Below are 25,165 nucleotides of genomic sequence, written 5' to 3'. Positions count from 1 at the left end.
GGACCAGAGGATATGTGACGTTACACCCCTATCACAGGACCTCTGAGTGAGTGAAGCAGTCTTCTTGCTGTAATAGACACGCAAACACAATGTACAGAACAAGTTCAAGTTTCAAAAGAAGACCAATGTTGTCCCCCATTGTCAGCACTGGTTTTATTTTGAAGGGCACAGCCGGAGCTCGCCTGACTGTCGCGCTGAACATTTACCTTGGTCCTTGTTGTCGGAGGAAGGCAGGATCAGGGATGAAAGTCACATGGAGACAACTTTCCCACCGGAGTCCCGTTAGTGGTCCACTCCTCGATCACGCTGCAGCCGCGTCCCTCTGCAGAAACGCGTCTTCTTTCATCTCAGCTGCTTGTCTTTCTTCTTGGCTTCAGTTCGGACCTGGCACGTGAAAAAAACACCGGTTGCGCGCTCTCACTTACTATGCTGGGAACTTTGCGCGTTGACTCCCAGTGTGTGATGTGAAGCTTCGCCGAGCTGCTTTGCATTCACTGAACCCAACAATGACTGAGGAAAACAGGAGCGAGCACCGGGCTGAGAGCGGGAAGGACCTGGAGAAACAGCTCCGGTTGCGCGTGTGCGTCTTGAACGAACTTGTAAAGACCGAGCGGGACTATGTCGGGACGCTCGAGTTTCTCTCGGTGAGTTATGACAACTTTTAACAGTGTCCACACAGGTGCGACAGTAACTTACAGCAAGTACTAACTCCACAGTAAACGCACAAACACACACAGGGCTATTTAGTATGCGAGGGGCATCCCCTGTTACGCATGCTCGTACATGTTAATAACTTGGCTCTGCATCTTTTCACCACCTATGTTGGCCCAAAACAACAGAGATGGGGATAGAAGAGCCAAAACATGTACTCAAAGCAAGAGGAGCGTTACTTTACAGTATTTTACTCAAGAAGAAGTAAAAAGTAGCTACCCAAAATGTTAAGTGGCCACAAAGTAAAAGTAATAAAACAAAAACAACTCATTGGTGAAACTGCCTACTTCAATAACCTACTGACTGAGTACATGCTTGATTTAAGTTTTGCTGTTATAGGACCGACTAAACATGAAATATCAGATACATATTAAGAACTACAAAGAAACAATGTGAAGTTTCAGTTTGGGTGATAAAACTACTGCAAAATGTATAGCTTCTCAAAAATAAAAGCTACTCAAGTACATGTACCTGAATACATGTATTTGGCAGCAGTAAATGTAGCTGTAAATGGAGCCCAGTGCCGGCCTCTGAAAAACTGTCAGTCTTCTCCCTGCTCTTATCTGAATGATGACGTCTGACATGAATATGGACTAAATAATGGATCAAAGTCTGACTGATTTCATGATTTTTTTAAATAATTTCACCCAATACTTGACGTTTTAGACAGCTGAAAATCTACATGGCATCTCCAGTTTTCCTTTTGAATATTGCAAAGAAAAGAATCAATCTTAGACAAAGACAGGTTTGGCTATAGGTGGTGGTAAGTACTTTGAGTGAGAACACTGAGTGGCACGTATAGGGTCTTGGGAGCATTGTGTGTTGCGTGTCATTGAGAGGGCTCTTTCCCAAACCACATGTACTGTATGAATGCCCCGGGCCCACACCCCCCACCCACAGGCCAGATGTTTTCAATGGATGACACTGGGACCCTCTGCTTTATCGGCTCCACATCAGACATGGCCTTTCTTAGAAGTGGCATTGGGGATGAGTTTATCTCTTCTCCAGTGTGGGAAGCTGCTTCATTATGGTGATGCACTGCAGGAAATTCCTTTACATATATATATTTACTATATATAATAGCTTTTGCTGTGGACAAGAGACATCATTTAGAGTTTAGAAAGTTTGGGATTTGATCATCAAAATACGTTTAAATAGAAGTTAATTCATCTCAGTCTCAATAGTGAACATAGCGTAACTATTTGTGTACCTCAACCCTCAATAAGTTATGCTTTGGGACATTGTGATGAAGGTGGGTCTTAGGGCAAGTCATTTTTGGGAAGGCAGGTCTCAAGGGCTTGGGTCTGGTGGTGTCTTTGCCTTGTATAAGCATATTTCCTGGTGGAGAAATTCCTCCGAGGTTAAGAACAATGAGGGACAATGGGGCTCTGGCTGGTAGCCCGAGTTGAACTGTACGCACAGATTATGATCCGGGACTTAACACAATGCACCCCCACTTTCTGTGCAGTGCAAACAAGGACATTATTAACTTTTATTTACTTTTGCAGTCTGAAAGCTCATTTTCTCCTTCACCTCTTACCCTTCCTGTGCATGCTTTAATTCACGGCTTATATAGTACTCTGACAGTGATGGAGCGGCCCTTGCGGAGGAACTGTCTGCTCTATCTGGCCCATGTTACATAATGAACAATTATAGCTGGATATAGTGGGCGGCGGGGGACACTGGTGTTTGTTTTAGACAGCCATAAGCCAATAAAGTGACAGTTATCCTTAGAAATATCTCAATGAAAGGAAGAGCAAAGTAAACAGTCATCCTAATATAGTTCCTGAAATTCTGCCCCGTGGTCTCTTGAAATACTTTGGTATTGATTTAAAATGATTGAAAACGCCATTTGCATCATGATAGGAGAGAATAGGAGAAGGCAGGAAATCTTTGATGCAGTGACGCTGGAGGGAGATCTGAGCCTCAAGTTAACTTAATATATTCCAAAGAGCTTTGCAGTGTATTAAGTGGTCCCCGAGCTGCTGACTTCCTATGCCAGACAAAAGCCTGTTGAACTGAAGCAACCACAGGGCAAAGCTTTAAACGCTTCCAGCGTCAAGTCAAGCTCTAACATGCATCTTTTAATTGCTCTGTCGCACTGACTAACAATCGAAATGCACTGTGTTGAATACTGCGATAAAGCCGCACAACATGAGGGAAAATTGCGATATTCGATAAATATTTTGAAAACACATCATTGGGTCATAGGCTTTATTTGACAGGACAGCACAGAGTTAAAGAGATTGAAGAGTGGAGAGAGACATGCAGCAAATTGAGCAAATTGTTGGATCAGCAACTTTAACTATGACATTTAGGACCGAGCTGTGTTCCACCATCAGCTGCACAACTTTTAATCATTTTTAGGCTATTGTGCGTTTTTCTTTAAAGGGGCTGGATGCAAGTTAGCCATTTTATACTCACTACTGCCACCTCAGGTCATACATGTAACTGCATCTTCTATATTAAGCTCGTGCATGACGGCACTTCGGTCCTGAAGTAACACCCCTTTGAGTGACAGTGCGGGATTTTAGAGGCAGTTGTGCTGAACAGGTCTGAGCTCATTCTACACATTAGGACATGGCTGGAACATGTAGGGGGATGAAAATATTTAGTTTTAACATTTTTAAACTCCATATTGTTCCTTTAAGGCTGTGTTAGCAGAACTGGACTGAGGTGGTCAGGGGTAAGGGGCACCTCTAGCTCTGCCACTGGGTAGATATATTGTTTTACCTAATTTTCCTAAAACAATCATTTGTTTACGATGCTTTCACCGTTGTCATTTTACTGTCAGGCAAACTCAGTATGAATGTTGGTGGTCATTTTTAAAGCCATGTTGTTTCAGTAAACTGGCTGCAGGAAGTTGAGCCTAATAGAGAAAACAGATGTGAAAAGGGTCATTAACAGGTTCGGAGAATCAGAGGCAGCTGTGTACTATTGTGGGTAAAGTCCTTGACGACAGTTGTTTTCTTTTTTTTACATTGCGTTAAAACTTTATTTTTAGAATATTTTACATGGAAATAGTAATTCAGAAGTACAATATAATAATGACACCTATGTTTCAAAGCCCACGTTGTATGGTTAGCTCTGGAAAAGGCTCAATCATTGCTGTGCAGTTAGTTGAATTTGCCATAGGGCCTAACTGTAATTTGTTCATGTTTTTGTTGTACAAGCTCCTTTATGGGCGTTACTGCAAATGTATTCTCTCAAACCCTGGTCATATTTACACGTGGATGAATAGAGAAGAAGAAAATAATAGAGATTTGAGATTGTAATATGGACTTTCTGTAATTGGCTGTCTTGCGTTTGTCTCCATTTGGAAATCAGACGTTCCTCTCGGCCGGTGGTCCCTGGAGGCCTCTGAACTTACAAAGCGGCTTGCTTTCATTTTAATTTCCCTCTGCTACCACATCTGTAGTGGTTGACTTTTTATGCTCAGCCTCAATGAATAAAAGTGTTTGTTCCACATTACCGTGATTTTTGAGTCTGCACATAAGTTTGTGTACGTGTTCCCATAGACAGGCTGCTTGTGTTGGATTTATTTTGTAATACTTCATGCATCAGAGCCTAGTATTGAATGTTTATTAGGATTAACTACAAGTGAGCAGAGGACTACAAGGATAGGTTAAAATTTAAATGCGGAATCCCATTTCAATTAAAAGACTGAGCCGGATCATTGTTTATCCTCAGCAGATTAGCTGATTCATGTTGAATTTACATTGGTTAATTGCAAGTAAGACCTTCTTTTCCTCACCTTTTCTCTGGGGTCACAAGAGCGGCTTATCTGTCTCGTATGGGCTGCAGTGCATGGGCTTGGCATGAAAAACACTATCTTGGGTGCCCCTGTGGCTTTTTCACCAGCTTGCATGTACATTTGTCGAACCACTTTAGGGACACTACTCAAGCCTTTCGGGATTTTAATGGTGGATAAAGTTACTTCGCTTTTGTCTCCATTTTTTTTTTCAAGCAGGATTTCCTTCCTTCCTGGCCCTCCCTCTCTTTACATTGTGCTGCCCATTTCCTGCTGCAGCTTGCACACTTCCCCCACAGTCCTAACCGGGCCAGTGTCCAGTCACTGCCTATAGGGCCGCTGCAGCCAGGAACAGAGGCCGAGGCAGAGCTGGAGCTGTCCCACTGACCGGAGGGAGAAAGCAGGCTTTGATATGCCAGCTGTCCAGTCATGGGGCGCTTACGTGAGGCTACTCGGAAGAGCCAGGAGTCCGTATAGACACCAGTAAAGAGGTCATCATCACAAGAGGCCTAGTGTTTTGGCTGGCCCTCTCCTCCGCAGGGGACAAGTGTGCTCACACATCAGTATGCCTGTGGTCACACTCTCAGATCCTCTCAAGCCTACTCTTTAGTTTGTATGAAGAGACTCTTCCTCATTTTCTGATTAGCTTCATGCTGCATTTCTAGGCTCATATCCTGTAAACAGCCAAAGCCACCGTGGCCAGACATGATGAGGAATTTCACTTTGCTCAGAATGATTTAATTAAGCTCTTGACTGGGATTGGCTGCTATTGCTCCAAGCGTTAGACAAGTGTCTGTCTGTGTCTGAGGACACTTGGTGTGCAGACTTCTTTATTTCTTCCTCTTTGGATAATTTATCCATTGTATTTTCACAAAGCTCCTTAACCCCAGGATCTGAGTGACTGACAGACATAGTGCTGCTGATGATACCCACATTTCCATCAAACCTGTGTGCGTTGACTGTCCTCTAAGGATCCACCACTGCGGTGTCTTTTTTCTAGAAGCAAATGGAGTGCAGACCCTGGTCAAAGGGTTGGCTCTATCTTGCATTTAAGTCCCCAATGCTAAACTAAACCACCTTATTGAAGACTGCTCTGTGAATTGTGCGATAAAATGCAGAACTTGTTTCTAAAAATGTAAAAATAACCCCTAAAATTTTAGAACAGTTTCATCATTTTCAAACATAAAAAACAATGAAGTTATGCAAAAACGTAAATCTCATTGTTTTAAATGAACAGAATGCACTTTTCATCAATTGTGAAAAGAGAAAAAAACATTCTGAACATTGATTGATTCACCTACATTCAAAATGAATGAACATAAATTAGTTCTTTCAATCAACACTTGTTTGGATATTTGGCTCCTTGCCCTGCCCATTCACCATTCATGCACAGGGCAAAGAAAGCCGGTGATGAGCAGAACCCTGGCAGGAGGGGCTGTTTGGGTGGGCACGCTCTGAACAAGTTTGGGACAGAAGTTGGACAACACTGTGGCAGACTGGTTGCTTCCACTCTCCATTTACTACGTCCGGCGCTGTCGTGTGGGACACTGGCTGACGCTGCAGGTTTTCTATGTGTGTGCCCATCCTGCTGGGAACTCCGAGCGTCAGGCGGAGCGGGTGAGGTAAACGCTAATCACATGAAGTGTCTCAGTGTGTGACGGTCACGGTGGGCAGTCTCAAATACCAGCAGAAAGATTTGTGCCGAGTCATTTTGTAGATTGATGCCTCTGCGCTGTATTTCCCGACAGGCTCTGGGGAATAGCCTGGGTAGCGGTGGATGAGGCTGCACTCGATTGCACATGGAAATTGAGGATGCATTGTTGAAGGGCTTTGCGGCCCCTATAGGCCGACCCTCATCTGCTGCAGAATGTTCTCACCACTTAATATCCTATTTCACAAGTCAAAAGATGTTTCTTATATGACCAAGATGTCATTTATGGTGCTATGGTGGGTGAAATTAAACAGGCCCAATACCTTTCAGATATCCAATGCAACATTTTCTGAAATAACAAGTGCACCCTGGAAATTGACTTTATAAACGTATATGCTACATTACAGTTTTGAATTGTCATGAGAGTCTGGTTCAAGAAAGGGGCAGAAGTCTCCTCTACACGTTTCAGGAATAACTTTTTAAAGGTGCATTAGGCAACTTTTATAAGGAAAAAAAAAAGTTACCATGTGCGTATTTGACCTTGTAGTGACGCAGCAGCTTTATGAGTGGTCAGCGTGGTACCTTTACTTTCCATCACAGTGGCCTCTAGGACGCTCCAGGATCTATTGTTTGGAGTTTTTTCACTGCTGCTGGGCCCTCTCACCAAAAAACCTATAAATGAATTGATCCTGGAGCATTGTAGAGACCACTGTGATGGACAGTAAAGGTGCCATGCTGACCTCTCTTAGGGCCACTCAGTCATTACAAGGTTAAATACGCTCAAATATCAACTTTTTCTTTTCCGCATAAAAAGTTGCATAATGCACCTTTTAAGTCACAGAATTTAAGTCGCTCATTCTCTGACAATTTGCCCCGCTCTTCACTATCTTTCATCCTGTGCTGTCCCGAGTAATGCCCCAAAATCTTAAAAAAAAAAAAAAAAGAAAAAAGAAAGAAAGTGTTTTAAGTCCGAACAGACTGCTTTGCTTTTAATGTGTTCCTTGACCGCGTGAGACTGACTATCAAAAAGCGATTTCTCTGCAGTCATTCATGGGACGGGCAACGCATGGAAAATGGTCACACAACTCTAGGGTCCCGAGTCCTGACCCTTCAATGGAACACCGTGAAGGAACATTTAAGCGACATTGCACGACCAAAATGGCACTGAAATGTCTTAACAAGTATCTTTTTGTGCACCAGACGATCATGTACAATGGTTTATTGAGATTCCTGTTGTGAAGGATGTGAGTGACCACTTTTTTTTTGTATCATTCTCTGTTCTATTTAAGTTATGTTGTGTACATTCCTGTTTGGGACAAGGGGGCCGGGTTGGGTCATACTGGAGTCAGAGTGATGAGCAGGTCAGGGCTTTAGGCTGGTCAGCACAGAGGAGTTTTGTACGAGCCTCGTGTGTGTGTGTACATGAATGTTTATCCAGGGAGTTGTTACGAGCAGCGACTTACTGTTTTAAAGGAAATCTTTGCACAGAATCATATCCTCTCCGCTGGGATGCCATGTCAAGAAGTCCTAACAAGGCTTTCTTTAACCAAACTCTCAAATGGCTGCAAACCCGCTTAAACAGGAACTCAGACTAAAACCACAATAAAAGTATTTCTTTGTGACCCTTTGTCCTATTTGGATCATTAGTTTTCTTGATTTTCTTACAAATGTGGAGATTAATTGATGCCGCTGATTTTTTCTTATTTTTGTGAATGATAGACTACAAAACCACTAAAGGTGTCAATTTTGAGGGTTTGGAAAGAAGATGTGTTTTTTGATCAGGTGGAATAATAGCATTGAGGTTCTGGACGGCTCTGGTGTTGCTCCATCACCAGGCGTGGCAACAAAGCAGATCCAAATCATTATTAGGCAGAAGCAGAGCTTGCCCAATAAGCTCACAGAGGGCCCATTCATTCTTATAGTGACCATTGCTATTGAACTAATGTCTCCTTTCAGTAGTGCATAGACTGTGTAGAAGCAAAAGCACTAGACCGACATTATACATATTTTTCATTTTCAAACACAGCCACTCTAATTCTTGGCAGATTGTGATTGCCTTCAGTTGAACCAATCGATCCACTGGGGCCTGAGTGGCTGTTTTGCATGTGATACATCAAAGTGTGGCCTCGCTACATTGGTTTTTAGCTTGAATGGATAAGCAGATGTTAAAGGGCTGCTTTGATTCAGTCATTTCTGAAACGTTGAAGAAGTTTGGTGTCTGTTATGTAGGCAATTTGTTGAACTTCCATGCATTTTTTAACCAACTTTAACCACTTTTATGCATTTATTCATGGTTCTTGTATCTTTTGTATGGCACTTCTAATGCCCTCAGTTCATAACTTGTCTTTCTTTGGTCCAGTGTTTTATTTAGAGGAACGAGGATGTCCATCATTGTCAGTCAGTTATGTCAGCAGTGTCAGAAATCATAACTTGCCTAAACATAAACACTGGGCGTTGCTGCCGGCTTCCGCTGATTGTACCACAGTTTGGTGAAGAGATGCTTTGGTATGTAGCATTGTATAATGTGCCTTGATTATCGTGGATGGTCACTCATGATGCCATGGGAACAGTCCTCTTGCCCCATTCTCTGCTCATCCCTTTTGTTTGTGTTTCGCATTGCAAAGGTAGAGAGTAAGACATTGACAAAAGTTTGCATGTGGAGAACAAAGTTTAATTTATATTAATACATGAATTATGAATAAGTCAAAAGTAACTTGTATGTAAACCAACAGACCAGGTCTATGTGATTTTTATGTAAGTTTTCTTTTATGTATGTTTGCTTCTCATGTACACATGTTATGTACTGTACACGTAACATGTGTACATTAAACATAATGTTTTCCCTGTGACATTAAAGGTCACATAATTACAACACAGTTGTTATTGCTGTGGTCACAGCATGTGTGTTTGTGCTGACGAATGCCAGGTACAACCACACACTGTGATCGGACGGATCTATCCGTCACTTCCATCTGCCCTGTTCAGTAATGATACGCTCTAATAGCTTTTTAATGTGAAGTCTCCCCTTTACTATCAGACTTACAGGGTCAGAGCAGATGATCAACCTGCTCCGAGTGGAACCGAGTGACTTTCTAGAGTTAATTTCCCCATTAAATAAGATTCTCATTGATACAATGGTAGTGAAAAGAATGACCCTGTATTTACCTATGTTTCACACTCTCCGTTGCCCTTGATTATTGTTTCTATGTACTTCACATAAACTCATTTGTGCACAACCATTCTGTCTTGCTCCAGCTAAACTTGTTTTCTAGTTTAAACTATGCCGCCACTTTGACTATTTTCACTGTGTGTCACCAGCAAACATTATGTTCAGTGTCTTACAATCTTTAATCCAATCCAGTATTTAAAGTCTTGAAAATCAGTGAGAAAATATCCTGATTTGTGGTCACATAAAGTGTGCCACCAAGCTCCGAAAGGCCTTGTTGGATTGAATGGTTAAACCCGGCTGACGTTTAATTGTTATTCCGTCAGCTTCGGTGCCCAGACATGGTGAGGATTGTTAATGGCAAGCACATCTTTTCCTTGGAAACCAGACGTTCAGTCGAAATTTACTGAGAACCGAGGCACCAAGCAGTGTGAAACCTGCCAGCAAAGTCTCTGAAATATTTATGTGCATGATGCATCTATGGGGCCTTTTGCTTTTTCAATGTTTTTTGCAGAATTTTGTACTTACACTTTTTATAAAGAGATCTATCTTAACGCTTTGGTCAGAATCTTGTGTTTTCAGATATTGGAAATAGCTTCAGTAGCTCTATTGCACAAAGGGGATATTGACATTGTAGCCACTTCCTGTCTATCATTGAGACTACAGGGACATGACCCCATACATACACTGTACCCCATTGTTTTGATGTTAATACAACACTATAACGTGGCCTAGTCCCATACAGTTGCAGTTGTCAGGTCGGAAAGAGGCCCCAGTAAAGTCTGCCCCGGTTTAGGCCATATTAGACTTGCTAATCAGATGCTAATGCTCATGAGTGGCACAGCTACAAGAGAAGCCAGAAACAGAATGGTAATCAGTGAGGGGCTGCCCTGCAACAAAGATACTGATTATTTAAGTTTTGTTGCTTCAGATTCAAGAACTAGCTGTCTGTTGTTAGAAAGCACAGGTAAAGAGTATGTGTGAACTTTTTCTGCAGCAGAAACTCACAGCTTGCATATTGTACGTTGTTTTTTACCTATTACATGTTGAACAGTGAATACGCGTGTAACAAATCTCAATATTTATTTGTTGTAGGACTGCTTGTTATTCAGTTTTCAGTGTTATTTTTAATTTTTTAACATATTATTTTGAATGAACAAAACCTACATAACAAAAACAGATGGTTATATTGAAAATTCACACCAGTACAAAAAATAAATAAAATATATTATTAATAATAAAAGTCCCAAGTCCCAAGAGAGAGTCCAAATCACTTAAGACTGTCCAACATTGTGACGACTGGTTGCCAGATCTTGAAATAAGCTGCAAGTCGATTAGACAAGATGTATCTAATCTTCTCCAGATGTAGCACATTTCCCAAGTCTTTCAGCCACATTTCAAAAGAAGGGGACTTGTCTGACTTCCAGCACATCGATATCATCTTCCGGGCCAATATTGCACACATTGATACAACTTGTACCTCATTTTTATTTCTTGCCCACTCCACATCAACCACACCAAACAAAACTGTAAATGGGGAATACATGGAACCATTTGGAGTCAAATATGTGACGCCAAAACGGCTGTAGTTTATGGCAATGAACAAAAAGATGTGATAATGTTCCCTGATCCGATAGACATTTGTCACACATATCTGAAACATTCTGATAAATCTTTTTTCATTTGGTGGGAGAGAAGTGCAATCTATGAACAACCTTAATCTGTATAAGAGCATGTAGCATTTTATAGAGCTGGGGCAAGTGTTTTTGCACAGTGCGCTGTTCCTCATAAGTGTCAGAACTAAATATTACTTGTCATTTCTTTTTACCTGAAACAGCCATTGCCCTGCATTATAAATGTATTAAGTGGCGCGCTCCGGTCAGGGATCCTCTGTGGACCTGCAGCAGGTGACAGACAGATGGCCCAGTGGCTCTCGCTGGAGCTGTGAGCGAGAGGCCATTTTCAGGTCAAATACAACTTTCATTTTAATAATCTCCATGGAGCCAGAAGAAGTCAAATTGTCACGTCATCTAATATGTCATTAATTAAATCACTGCTTTACAACTTTCCCAACCAGGATCATACAGGGATTTAAGTGCAGTTCCAACATTGCACATCTTTTCTGGTGTTGCCCTTTTTAGTTTGGCTTACTGTTACGACTTTTTTGTGTGTTTACTGCGACATAAATTGAGACAATTCAATGCTATGTAGAAACATAACTGACATTTATTGTCTATAAACAAAGAAAACCACCCTGGACGTTATTAAAAAAAAAGATGATTATTTTTTTTTTCTAAAATAACTGTTCACTCCTTTCACTCACAGCTATGCTCAAGTCTGCATTTGCATTTCGTCCGACTCAAAACACTGCAGATGAAAATAAATCGACCACACATAATGGCTTTGCAGATCAAATCACATTTTATCACATACTCAATTTCCTTTCACTAATCATAAAAGCTGTGCACCAAACATTGTACAGTATTTCCTAATGTATTTGTGCCATGTTTTGGGACACATCTTATTGACGTCGAAGTGCACCCATCCATCACTTTATTTTGTTATTTGTATTCCACAGAGCATTTTAAGTGAGTGTATTATTTTGCACATAAGCATAAGCCAGCTACCTGCTGATGGATGCTTTCTGTAAAAGCTGCCCCTCGGGTTCAAAGCGACTAATTGCTCCTTAGCCGCACTTTAGCTCTACATTTGATTTGCAAGAAAGTGTCCTGAAGCATTAAATGTTTTCTGGGAGCTAGTTCTTTCCTCAGGGAGTGGCAAAAAAAGCCCTTTTCAACCCACTCAGTTCACACACTGTGGACCTCTGTAGCTCTCATCCCTGGCACTTTAACATTGCCTTTTGAATGTCTTTGACTGCAATTAAGTTTATTTTACCGCCACGTTTTAGGTTTCCCGCGTATCAAGTGTCCATTGTGATAATTTGTTCTGGAAGCCGAGTCTTTCCGCAGGACACAAAGCCTCGAGTCCTGTCGTCTTTTTAGTTTGAGCGAAGTGTAAAGCATCAGGCGCCGTCACGTAACTCAATCCTCGCGCCGATTGAAAAGCGCTAACTGTTGCTTTTCTCTTTTGTGTGCAGGTGTTTCTGCACCGTCTCAACCAGTACGCAGCCACCAAAGTCGACAAGAACATCACAGAGGAAACGGTTAAGGTAATGGTCACTTGGTTTTTTCGTAAAATGTTCATGCTGGGGTTTTTGGGTCTAGAAAGTCGGGCATAAAGGTGTGCCTTTTTAGTGAGGTCATAACATTGCCTATTATGAAGCCCCTCTTGCTGTCTTAACATTTGGATCTGAAGTTTCAGAAGTTATATCATCCATAGGGAACCAATGTTGGGCCTGCAGGTCACATTTGGTCCTCAGAGGATTTTGATGTTACTCAGTTTTATAAGGAGTACCTACGTTTTGTCACTTGTGCAAACTGTGTTACTAGAAGCGACACTAATTACAGTATATCCTCCTAAATAACAATAACCATTTTTCTATATTAATGCATCATTATTGTTATTTGCCCGCAAATAGGTTCCTTTATTGGCCCGGGCAGAGAAAAGTATAAAATCTCTCCTATACATTTTTTCGTAACTCAGCATTAAAGAAGAACTTATTAACTTGTTAACCATAATAAATCCTTTTCTTGTATTACCCCCAGTCCCTCTGGGGGTAATACAAGTGTTAATGGGATGATTGGGGGGTCTTTCATCTCTCTCTGGTATCTCTGGCCAGAAAACCACCCTTGCAACTTTCCTTGCTCTGACCCGGAGGCTCCAATACACACCAATGGAATCACGAAGAAGAAGCTAGCAGGCTAACGGGCAAAGCTAACTGCAGGCTAGCACCACTCAAACAACTTAAACAGTATTTACAGCCAAGTTTGAGTGAAAAAAATGATCTCCATTGTGTCATTGAGGTATGGCACAATGTACAATATCCCTCTCTCTCTTTGTCTTTTCTGTCAGCGTAGTATTTAAACTCACGGACATTTAATGAGGAAAATAAAAACGCAACATGCTACGACACCTGCAGTGGCGCTTATGGGCTCTTGGGGCATGAGTTACTTAGTTCCACTTTAAATTTGAAGGCAATATGTTATTTTTCAATGTAGTACTGGATATGCCATTCCCAGTCTTCTGTTCTATCCGAGAGGTGCTAGAAGGGAGTGACAATCTGAAATGTTATTGTCAGTGGCCTCAGTGTTATACCTGATTTTGTATGTTGTTCCAAATTTACGAAAAACTAACTTGGAAAACGTCTTATGGTTTAACCTAAAATAGTGGAGCTGAGAGAAGAAGATGTGGGAAGTCCAGGAAACAGCTGTAAATCTGATCTATTTATAAATGATCTTGACTGGGACATAATAAAGGATGTGCGGTGGGAGAGGCAGGGAGCGTTTCACAGTTTGCTTACACTCAAAGGTAAACATGCATTCTGTGGATATTAGGGGCTTGAGCGTGTTTAGCCAATGGAGTTTTATTTAGGAACACGGCGTACACGGAGAATTTTGATCAGCGTGGATGTGACGCCGCTCAAGCTGACAGCAGTGACACAGGGAAAGTTACCTTGTAATCTGTTGGTGCCACCCATCTTTATTCTGAAATGGTTCTTGTTCAATAACCTATATAGACCAAATTGATAACCAACATATCTGCCATTTGAGATCTTGAAAACAATTTAGAAAACAGTGTTATTTCCTGTGTTGAATGTTGGTCACAATAAAACGATCAGGCTTCTGTATTCGTTCATTGAAGGGATTCGTAATCGGAGCGCATAAGCCACTGAAGCAGAAAACCTACATTTGTTGACTTTCAGCAGAAAATAGAAAATCCCAGCAAGAGAGCGTCTTATCTGTCCTCACCAGAAGCAGCTTGTTGACATCGTAGAGACAAATAACTGTAACAAAAGTCTCCACCGTTAAGGAACACGGGCCCACGAATCGACTCAAAGTTGTTGCTGTAACTGGAAACGAGTCTGTCATTCGTGCCTTTACTTTGTTGCAGGTTTTGTTTTTTAACATTGAGGAGATCTTGGCCGTGCACAGAGATTTCCTGTCCATGGTGGAGGAGCGTCTTCACCCCGACCCTCACGCCCACCACGAGATCGGGCGCTGCTTCCTGCACTTTGTGAGTATTTCATGGTAGCACTTCACTTTTACAGAACACCAGGGCAATAGGATGGGAATAGCATGGTGCCTAAAAGTGCTATCATGGTATTTATGGTAATGTTAATAATTACTTTAAACCAGCTGTATACAGTGGGAGGAAAATTTATGCTTTGGAATTTTATATCATATTTTTAATGGCCATAACATATAAACAGGACAGGGAGGAAAAAGTAAGTGAACCCAGGACAAATTCAACGATGGGTTCACACAACACACAACGTCATGTGTGGAGGAAAAATGGAACAGAACACCAACATCAAAACTCTATCCTCACTGTGAAGTAGGGTGCAGAGAGAATCATGGTGTGGGACTGTTTTGTTGCCTCAGGGCCTGGAATTCACAAGTTTATCAAGATATTTAACGATATAAAACCTGAGACATTCACAACAGCATGGAATAAGTAGTGAACCCCTGAATTAAATAGCTGGCTGATCCTTCTTTTGTGGCAATAACTGCTTTCCTGTAGTTGCAGATTAGATGCTCACAACGATCAGGATGAATCTTGAACCATTCCTCTTTACAAAACTGTTGCAGTTAAGCAAGTTTTCTGGGTTCACTTACTTTTTCCTCCCTGTCCTGTGAATGTGTACATGCTATGGCCATTAAAAACATGATTGCATGTAGTTGTTTGAGTGGTATTAGTTTAAGCAGGCACTGTTTAATCATATTTTATTGTAATAATATGGAAACGAGTCTGGACAAGGCATTAGCTCCATTATCATAGTTACCATGCTATTTCCTTCCTGTTACCATGTTAGTTCTGTGCTGTAAAGAGAGCATTTTCTTCTTTTTTTTCCCCCTCTTCACCCTTTATATCAGCATTTACCCTCCTGCCAAGTCCTATAGGTCACTTCCATTAACCACATTTAATCGTTGCTCTGGCCACTAGCGCCTATTTCCTCAGCACTCTCTCTATGACATTTAGGAGTTACAAACTACACCGGTCCGCCACATGCTAACAGTCGGCTGAGGAGGCCACATGTGCCATATTTACGATGGCTCGGTAATATGCCGGTTATTGGTGCCGTAGATCACTTTCCTTTGTAGCCTAGCCTTGAAGTGCACAGGCGCATCATGGTTTTTAATAGACTTAATAAATCTGACCATCTTTACCTTGTAGATTCAGAGCAGGGGAAATGCGTAAATCTTTGTGTGGTCAGTGTAAAGGGCGTAATGATGAGGTGACCTTTTCAAACGTAATTCATGGTGTATAACTAGAGGCGTGTGGACTTGTGTGTCATATGGAGCGAGAGGTGGAACAGCAGTTCCAATTCACACAAAAAGTAACAGAGTGGATTTTTGCCCTCACTGCAGTCACTTGACACAATGTTAAATAAAGTGCAATACAAAAAGCGGTAAGCCAGCTGGACATCCCACCTCTCAAATTCAATATCCCTCCATTATGACTGAGTCCAGAGAATTAGTTCACACTGTCTCTCGCCATTCAAAACAATTCCCCGTGCTTAAAAGTAATCTTACCGAGAGTTCATGCCCCTGGATTCTTAGAAAACATAATTTCAGAGGATGAGTGAGTTTTTCTTACTTCATCTGTTCTTATGGCAGCCCTTTCTGTGCTTTATTCCTTTTTTTTAGTGTTTCTTTAGTAAGTGCAGCCCCGCAGTCTGGTCCCAGCGCTATTTCCCGGGACAATACAATATTAATGCGTGCTTTAGTGGAAAGTCGTCCGTCATATTGCTCTGAGGCAGATGATGAAATGACAGCCTCCCACACACGCTACTGATATTATGCATTTCTATACAGAGTCCAGAGCTCTACCTGCCTCTGTTGGGCTCAGTTTTCTACCCATGTACTTTTATAAATCATGATATGTATATGCCCTAAAGTAAAGCGTATGAAATTGCATCTCTTTCAGTGTGTCTTTCATGCATATTCTGACATCATCTTTTTTTTTTTTTTTTTTTCTTTTTTGGGATCCGCAGAGGAGTCGATTCCAGATTTATGATGAATACTGCGGAAATCACGAGAAGGCCCAGAGACTGCTCCTGGAGCTCAATAAGATCAGGAGCGTGCGGACGTGTTTACTGGTGAGAATATGCCATCGATGCGGGTCAAATGTGTGATGCAAGGAGCGTGTTTTTGTTTCAAGACCGATGCTTGCACCAAACGTTAACTTGCTTAGGGGAGGGATGGCTTTGGCTGTCACAGATATATAGGTGCAACTGGAATGAAAGCTGCTGCAATATGAAATTAAATTAGTGACTTCCGAAATTTGCTTAAAGGAACAGGCCACCGTTTTTCCATACTGTGATATGTGCTTACCTGAGCTTAGATGAGTTGATGCGTACCTGTCTGGTCTTTGTGCGTGCGCTCAGTCACGCAAAAAGACAAGGGTGAAGTTAGAAGCGAACAAGCTCTTCCACGTTTTCCCTATTTATTTAGTATAGCTACACAAAATTGAACATGACGATTTTCTAAGCAGATAAAAACTATATTGTAAGGAGTAATAGCACCTTAAAGCATGACTAAGTAATTTGTTTACCTTTGTAAATCCTTTCCATAGTCCTTCTGGGGGTAATACAAGGGTTAGTCCTTCATATCCCGCGGTGTCTCTGGCCAGAAAACCACAATTGCAACTTCACTGCTTCCGGGTCGGCAGCCCCAATACACAACTAATGGAATCACGAAGAAGAAGCTAACAGGCTAACAGGCAAAGCTAACTGCGGGCTAGCGCCACTTAAACAGTACTTACTGGCAAGTTTGAGTGAAAAAAAATATCTCCATTGTGTAATTGGATGTACAATATCCCCCTCTCCCTTTGTCTTTTCTGTCAGCGTAGTATTTACTCTCACGGACAATTAACGAGAAAAAAAACGTAACATGCTTTGACACCTGCTGTGGCGCTTATGGCCTCTGTGGGCATGAGTTACTTAGTACTGTTTAAGAGCACTTGGGGAAAACGTGGAAGAGCTTGGTCGCTTCTAACTTCACCCCCGTTTGGCACATAGAGGAGAGGAGTAGAAGCTAAATGCTAACAACATGTTTGGTCTTTTTGCGTAACTGAGCGCACACACAACTCGTCAAAGCTCAGGTAACATACTGTATCTCAGTATGGAAAAACGGTGGCCTGTTCCTTTATTTATGTATCCTCTCTTCTCCTCCTTTCACAAACTCCTTCTATCCTGCCTGATAAAGCCTACAGGCCAAAAACTTAGTTTTAAAAAAGAACGGAAAATACATTGGGATAATCTAGGCTTGTTTGCTCACACCAAAAGAACCCAGGCTTACTATAGCGTCTCTTCCTGAGTTTGGACAGGAGCACACACCCATACCGTAGATAACCTAACATGCAGTCACCCACACAGGCAGCTGGACAGTGTACTGGCCCGTACTTTATGTTCCATGGTCTGACAGCTAACAGGCCCTCTGTGTAGGCGGGCTACCTCTCTCTCTGTCCCGACACATTTCAGGCAACTTTCACTTCCTTGGGAGAGGCTTGTGATGCTGGAACAAAAGACGACCATATCTGCACCCGGCACCCCCCCCCCCCCCCCCCCCCGCCCGCCTCAACCAAACTGTCACACCTCTTTACCTCTACGGCTTTTACAGTCTTTTGTCCCGCTGCCTGCTCTCTCCACTCTGGCTTCAAGGCAATGACAGTTTGCAAAGTGTTTCTGGGCCAAAAGTACTGCTTTTCTTTCACTTCGTCTGCCCCGCATCGCCCCCAGTGTTTTAAGACTTCAATAAAAACGCTTTAAAAACCAAGGTCTACTGCAAAGAGAACACACGCAGACACGACATAAAGTCTAGATTGGGATGAGGCAAGGACTAAACCAGGCCTAAGCAAGACTGGACTTTTTTTTTTGTTTCACTTTGAGACAGTAATATAAAACAAAGGCACATAAATACTTCCTACAACCCACTGTTAGAACTTAATCAAGTCTAAACTAAGCAGACAGGACCAAACCAAAGAGTTCCCCATTAAAGTCCGTGTCAACAGCAGAGAACACACCCAGGCAGGCTTATAGAGAAAGTTTTACAGTTTGCATTTTGTGGGTTTTTCCTCTATTATCCTCCTCTCCAGCTCAAGCATGTGGTTGCCTCTTACAATGCAGTTAATGGAGTGAGAAATAAAGGTCGCACATGCACACCAGCCCAGAATATAATTTACGGCCCGCCGGTTCTATTTAATCTAAGAAGCCACAGAAGTCATTGATAGTATTAATTGACTTTGATTTACCACAGCCCATGAAGCGCTGATCTTTGACCTTCACGCATCTCGCGTTACCTCCAAACTGGACGCCTATGGGCCAGTTTTGGGCGTAGGGTCATCCTCTCTGCTTTGGACTGACCAGGGAAGGGATATCCGCTGACCCCCGCTAACCCTTTCATCGCCTTTAAAAAGTGCTTTATTGTTTACAGACGTGTGCGACCTCGTAACCTCTGCGCACCGCGTGAAGTTCACTTTGATCCAACGAGGACTAAGTAACTTTCGCCATTGGTGTCGAATGATCTCTCAACTTGCAGAGACGTGCGAAAAGAGAAAGTTAACTTCAGCACCTTGCTCACTCGCTAAATCTATAATGAATTTGAGACGATCAAAGAGTGTCTTTTTTTCAAATTGCACAGCTTCAGAGACTGGTGGACAGATGTACAAAGAATCAGACTTGATGGGATGTAGAATTGATGAAGTTTGAGTGAAAAGGAGGAGATAATGTTGTTTTGATTAGGGGTTTTGATGTTGTTCCCACATGTCCATTCTGTCATTCCCCCATTCTCCTTTAGTCTTTGTGGCCAGATGGAATATCATGACTAAAACAGGAGCTTTTTACACACATTTCAAACTATTATGCATTTTTGTTCAAACCTGGGTTAGCCAAAAATGTGTCCTCCAGTGATTTTGGATATTGCATAACCCCAAAATACAATAACAATAATTTGACGATAATGTGCAGCCCTAAAGAGCAGCTGAACCTACTGCGCTTTTCAATTGTTCTTTGTTCAAACAACTTCAAGATTCTTTGCACAACTTTGAGTATTTAAATGTAGCTCATTTTACTTGTAAAGCGGGACGTGCTCTGGCCTCACGACGTTGAGAAGAGGGACTTGGTTTCATCCCTTGGCCTTTTGTAAACATGCTCTCTCTAAGCGTTTCCTCCTCGTGATGTAGTGTGTTCCATCAGACGTCCTTCCATTGTCCAGACTTTTAACTGTGGGTGAACTGGTGGTGAATGAGTAAATGATGTAATGCCTGATTTGAAAGCTAAGACCCACAAAAGTCATTGTACCTTTTTTGTCACGTTGTTTTGTCATGTTTTTGCTGCTTATTAATTACTTTTTTGTGGCTTTTTCATTGATTTGTTGTTGTGTTTTTATCTCTTTTTTTTTTTTTCATTGCTTTATACATTGCCTTTTGTCATGTTTTTTGCTTTTCCGGGACATTATTCAGTTTTCATCCTTGTTTTTCCGCTATTTTGATGCTTTTCTTTTAAGCTTTTAGATTTGTTTAATGCTCGGTTAAGGTAAGAGGTTAATCAGTCCTATGGTGAATGAAAATAGGTGTCTGCTCAAAAGGTGAAGCACAAATGCAGCTCAGTGTTTGATATCTTTCCTCATTTGCAGAATTGTATGTTGCTGGGTGGCAGGACCAACACAGAGGTCCCTCTTGAAGGTTACCTGGTGGCTCCCATCCAGAGAATCTGCAAATACCCTCTGCTGCTCAAAGTGAGTACAACCTTGCCCATGCCAAGGCCTGTATTATGGCCCCACCACACCTCTGCCTTTCCCCCTTTCTCCACGCCACCGCCCAGTCATTACTCCCCACTGTCCGGCCTTGTTCATGTCAGCCTCTCCCTTGCTAATGAAACGCTACTCGAGCACACCTCTACTTTACAGCCACAATGTAGAAAAAACACCAGAAGTTATCATCACCCCGCAGCACACTCTCGAACCGCTGACTAGTCTCATTCATGCAAACCCTCTCTCTCCGATGTTAGTTTTTAAGTTTCCATTTCCTGGCGTGAAATGTAACCCACTTTCAAAGACTCGTTTGAGAAAGTGATCCGCGCTGTCTCGTCTCATTTATCCTGTTATGATCTATTAATTCACTCGGGCCTTCTCTAAACAGCCACCAGCACGGACGTAGAGACGTAGTAATAATAGGGGGGGTAATCTGATGCTGCGCCATTTGAAGTCCACCAGCTGCCGGGGCCTCCTTTTGCTCCCCCCCAAAAAACCCATGGCAGATAGACATCAGCAGGGCACGCATATCAACAACACTGTAAATCAGAACGATAGCACATCTCAGTCTCATGCAAAGGGCTGAGAATATCAACACTGATTATGCCGCAAGGAAGATCAGAAATGTGGAGTTTATTAACCATGACATTAACTCTACAGCCTCTCCAACCACTATCAAACAGTATGTACAGTTAGTAGCAGGAAGCTAGCAAGTTGCCAACCATTTCGATGCCTGTTCTGTCTTAACCAATTATCTTTCGGGTACTAATCTTTGGAGTTTTTGGTTTGGTCGTATTGATGCAGATGCCATATGTCCTGTGGTTTATCTATTTGCTCCTCACATGCAGTGGTCATTTCATGCTTCTGTTGTTTGTCCAGGAGCTGCTGAAGAGGACGCCTAAAAAGCACAATGACCAGGGTCCGGTCCAGGAGTCTCTGCAGGTGATGAAGTCGGTGTGCTCCAGCATAAATGAAGCCAAAAGACAAATGGAAAAGCTGGAGATTCTAGAAGAATGGCAATCCCACATCGAAGGCTGGGAGGTACCGCAACTCAACTGCTATTATGTTGTCTTCATTCAATAACTGCACTGACTTCCCATGGCCAAAGCTCAAAGTCATGACTTATTCAAATCCACTTAGTCTCGATTCAGCTGCCGTTTCAACAGGAATTCCAAGTGGCGTGACTTTTGCAGCCTCTTTAAGCTTTTCGTGTTCTCCTGGGGAACAATGATTTGTATTCACAATGGCCATTCTTTCTGCCCGGGTGAGCTTGTAGCTAAAGCCGCCATGCTTTTGGATGACTGATCCAATCATCGTCACCAGGTAGAACCCACAGAGAAGTCCTGGCATGGCTTCACTATGTGGTCATTAAGACGTGTTTTTTTTTACATTTTTTTATATCTGTGATTTTCAAAGAACCATCGACCAACATGGAGCTTGCACCTTTGAACTTTAAACCTTATATTTCAAATGAAAGGGCACCACAAAGTAAAATCAGTGCAACACAACTGTATGACATGGAAAAAATGCATTGGGTGTGGATGTTTTGAATGATTGCTCGCCTCATGGAGTGATTGCTTGTTACCACTGACCTGCTCTTAAGACATTGATAATCCGTATGTGTTGGGGTTTTTTAGTCAATTTGGCAGCTTTTTCATAAGGTTTTATATGTTTGCTGACATGTTTCATTTGGGCACGTTATAGGCTTCATCATAGAGGTGCAACTGAGAGCATAATGTAATACGAAACTTGCCTTATTTGAATCTATCCAAAAGTGTGGATGTGCCTTCACTCTTCTTGTGTGATGGCTGTCATTCTATGAGCTCTGCTTTAATCTCTTACCAAGTGTATTTTGTCTAGTTCGGCTTTACCCAAATCTAAAAGCTTCTCAACAGGAGAGCAACAGTGTAATTCCTCTTTTGAAAGCTAAGGCCTCCTAACCTTTTTAGTAGCTGTTTAGTAACTTTTATGTCGTAGTGTTGTTGCTTTTCCAGCATGTTTTTGCTGTAGTCTCTTCCACTATTAACATAAAAACTCTTAGGACTGTTCAAAGTAGTTTTTCCTCCCCTGCCACCACTCATCTTGGCTTTTATAATTGTCACAATGTTATTTCCCGGTTTGGATGAACAACAGACAGCGTTGTTAAGCTCATTCTTCATTAAAAATAAACTTCTGCCGTATCGCTGAGCCCTGGGTACAATCGTTTGTCTGCACCAAATGTGGAAAAGGGCTGCAAAGAATTGAGCTGATTGAAGTATAAAATATGGACAAGAACAGGAAGTGTTGATTGTAATAGAAAGAAATGCAGTTGTCATTTGGGCCTTTTGTGGGTCTGGCGCGCACATTGTAACTGCAAATGAGTTAAACATCTGGTTGTTGCCTGGACCGGAGTTGGAACGGCCCTGAACAAGAGAGAGAGCAGAGAGGAAGTGTGTTTGGCGGTGGAATGAGTGGACCAGATAGGGGAATAGACAGGGGAGAAGCGAGAAAGTCTTAAGATGAGAAGCAGAAGCGAAGGATGAAAGGAAAATTTGGCCCGCTCGTGTCTGCTGCAGGAGGAAATGCTTAGCACATTTTTCGGCTCTGCGCACTAGGGAGTTATTTTTAGCCGCAGAGGCCCAAATCGCACTACATAAATTCCCTAGAGCGGGCAAAAGAAGGTAAAGGCATGGGACGTTTTATCACTCGCTGCAGTGACATATGTGTAGCAGTGACCAGCTCCACAATGCAGGGCCTCGCTCTATCACCGGACAGGATGTTATTGTATAGAAGCTATTAACTGGCTGTGCAGTTTAGGGTCCCATAGCAATCTGCAAGTGAGGAAGCAGGGAGTGTTTGGACAGACCCCCGAGAAAGAGAGCAGGAAAAGGCTGGGCTTTGCAAATCCCCCCGGCCTGCTGTGCTCAGACCCTCAACATGAAGCGGGATAGAGCTCATTCAGAAAACACGATAACTGGTGTTTGTGGACAGGACTAGGGCTGGATGCCGATAAATATTTTTCGATACCAGTACTTTAACGATACTTGGTTTTCGACACCGATACCTGAACAATACTTTTTTCGATACACCAAAATATTTGTCATATAGAACCATAGAACCAGAAGCAGATTAATAATGTTAATTTAATTTATTTTGCATTTGTATCATTGTTTGAGGTGAAACAACCAAGAAACTTCCTTTAAAAGTTTTTCTTATTTTTCCCCCCCCATTTTTTCACGTTTTTTCCAAAATCTTTCATATTTTTTTCCAAAATCTTTCATATTTTTTTCCAAATTTTCTCTGTATTTCTCCAAATTTTTCTACCTTTTCCCCTTTTTTTTTTTTACATGTTTTTCCCCCCAATATTCCACCTATTTTGTTTTTTATTTTATTTGCCCCAAATTTTCCCTTTTTTACCATGTTTTCCCCCAATTTCTTTCCAATTCTTTTTCCAATTTATTTATTTATTTTGTTTTCAAATTTGCCCCAAATTTTCCCAGGATTTTCCCCAGTTCATTTTTTCCCCCACATTTCCCCAAAAGTTTTAACTTTGTCTTTTTCAACTTGTCTTTAATTTTTTTTTTTTTTTTTTAATTTTGATGACCAACAGCATCAAAACTTACGAATATAAAGATTTTTTATTTCTTTTCGGTAGCTGCTTTCAACACTTTTATTTTTCCGAGACCATACAGGTATCGTTCAACGGTACCCAGCCCTAGACAGGACTGTTTCTGTAAGTGCTTTTTTTATGCTTTCAGGGATCCAACATCACAGACACGTGCACAGAGATGCTAATGCAGGGCGTCCTGCTGAAGATATCGGCTGGGAATATACAAGAGAGGATCTTCTTCCTGTTCGACAAGCTCCTGGTGTACTGCAAGAAAAAGAACAGGTGTCTACCACACAAACTCATATAACCCATACCTATGTCGTCTGGCCCTTTGTGGATGAAGCCTTATTGTTTTATCTCACCACAATGGGCTTTGAGTTCACCCAAAACCGTCAGCCATTTTATTGAAAGATCGACTTAAAACACACTATAAAATCCCTGTTTATTTATTCCACAGACACTTAGCGCATTATGCTTAGGCTTTATAATTAATTCACTGCCAGATTTTTGTGGTGAAATATGAAAGTCCATTACGCAGAGGGATGCATTTCGCTACACCCGATGAGTTTTAAGCAGATGGAGTGTGTGGAAACAGATGCAAGCGATATGCAAACCTGGAAGGATTGCCAAAATAGTTTTTCTTATGTTGTGGTCTTACTTTTTTTTTTTTTATTGGTCAAGCATTTATTGCGCAAATGGTTTCTGTCGGTGAACCACATTGAGCGTTGGAAGCCGATAAGTTCATTTCGCATGGATTTTGGCAGCTTTTCGTATAGCCACGGCTCTAGCCAAGCCGCCACCTGCTACGATTTGCTTTCATGCGCTGTGAACGGTGCAGTCCGCAGGTATCCATTTACTTACAGCGAAGAAGCAGAAATAACATTGCCTCACTTTCAGATCATCATCATCTCAATTGGATACATTTTTTTGCCGGAGGAAATTGAGTGCGCCAGTGTTAGATGAATAAACTTTTCTCCGTTAACTGTAAGCGAGACGCGCTTAACTGCAAATTAAGTTACGGTTCACTTTTTTTTTTTTGTCTTAAGGCGTTTGAAAAACAGCAAAACTGCCACAGAGGGTCCGCGGTACCTGTTCAGAGGCCGCATCAACACCGAAGTAATGGAGGTGGAAAACGTGGACGATGGCACCGGTGAGATCATTTATTTTGGAAACAATTCATATTTTCTTAAGCAATTTTAGCTCGTAATTCATTTCAGCACTCCTGGCAGCTGCAGCGAGGTTGAAAGGCACGCTCCTTGGCCTGGGTTTCGTTCTTAGAAATACCTATGCACATTTTTCCCTGTCTATAGTTACATTTGTTGGTGGTGAATTCAATCCCCTGTGTGTCTTGGCGTAACGTAGCCACTTATTATGAATTTCTATTTGTAAAGCCGTCATTTCCCTCCCGGAGCAGCTCGGCCGTCAG

The 25,165-nt window shown here is 41.9% G+C and overlaps 1 protein-coding gene across 1 annotated transcript in view; it reads left to right on the top strand.

The window, feature by feature from the left end:
• Positions 1 to 249: 249 nt before the first annotated feature.
• Positions 250 to 25,165, top strand: part of prex2 (phosphatidylinositol-3,4,5-trisphosphate-dependent Rac exchange factor 2) — a 73,288-nt gene continuing 48,372 nt past the window's right edge. The window contains exons 1-8 of the mRNA XM_079575787.1: positions 250 to 644; positions 12,377 to 12,448; positions 14,290 to 14,412; positions 16,394 to 16,498; positions 20,034 to 20,135; positions 21,030 to 21,191; positions 23,888 to 24,021; positions 24,786 to 24,889. Coding sequence (XP_079431913.1) covers positions 507 to 644; positions 12,377 to 12,448; positions 14,290 to 14,412; positions 16,394 to 16,498; positions 20,034 to 20,135; positions 21,030 to 21,191; positions 23,888 to 24,021; positions 24,786 to 24,889 — 940 coding nt within the window. The 5' untranslated portion in view covers positions 250 to 506. The remainder of the gene's footprint in view (positions 645 to 12,376; positions 12,449 to 14,289; positions 14,413 to 16,393; positions 16,499 to 20,033; positions 20,136 to 21,029; positions 21,192 to 23,887; positions 24,022 to 24,785; positions 24,890 to 25,165) is intronic.

Source organism: Gobius niger, assembly GCF_951799975.1.
Source record: "Gobius niger genome assembly, chromosome: 18".
In the NCBI taxonomy this organism is placed as follows: Eukaryota; Metazoa; Chordata; class Actinopteri; order Gobiiformes; family Gobiidae; genus Gobius; species Gobius niger.
Note: the sequence above shows the minus strand (reverse complement) of the source record. Positions and strands in the feature narration are given on the sequence as shown.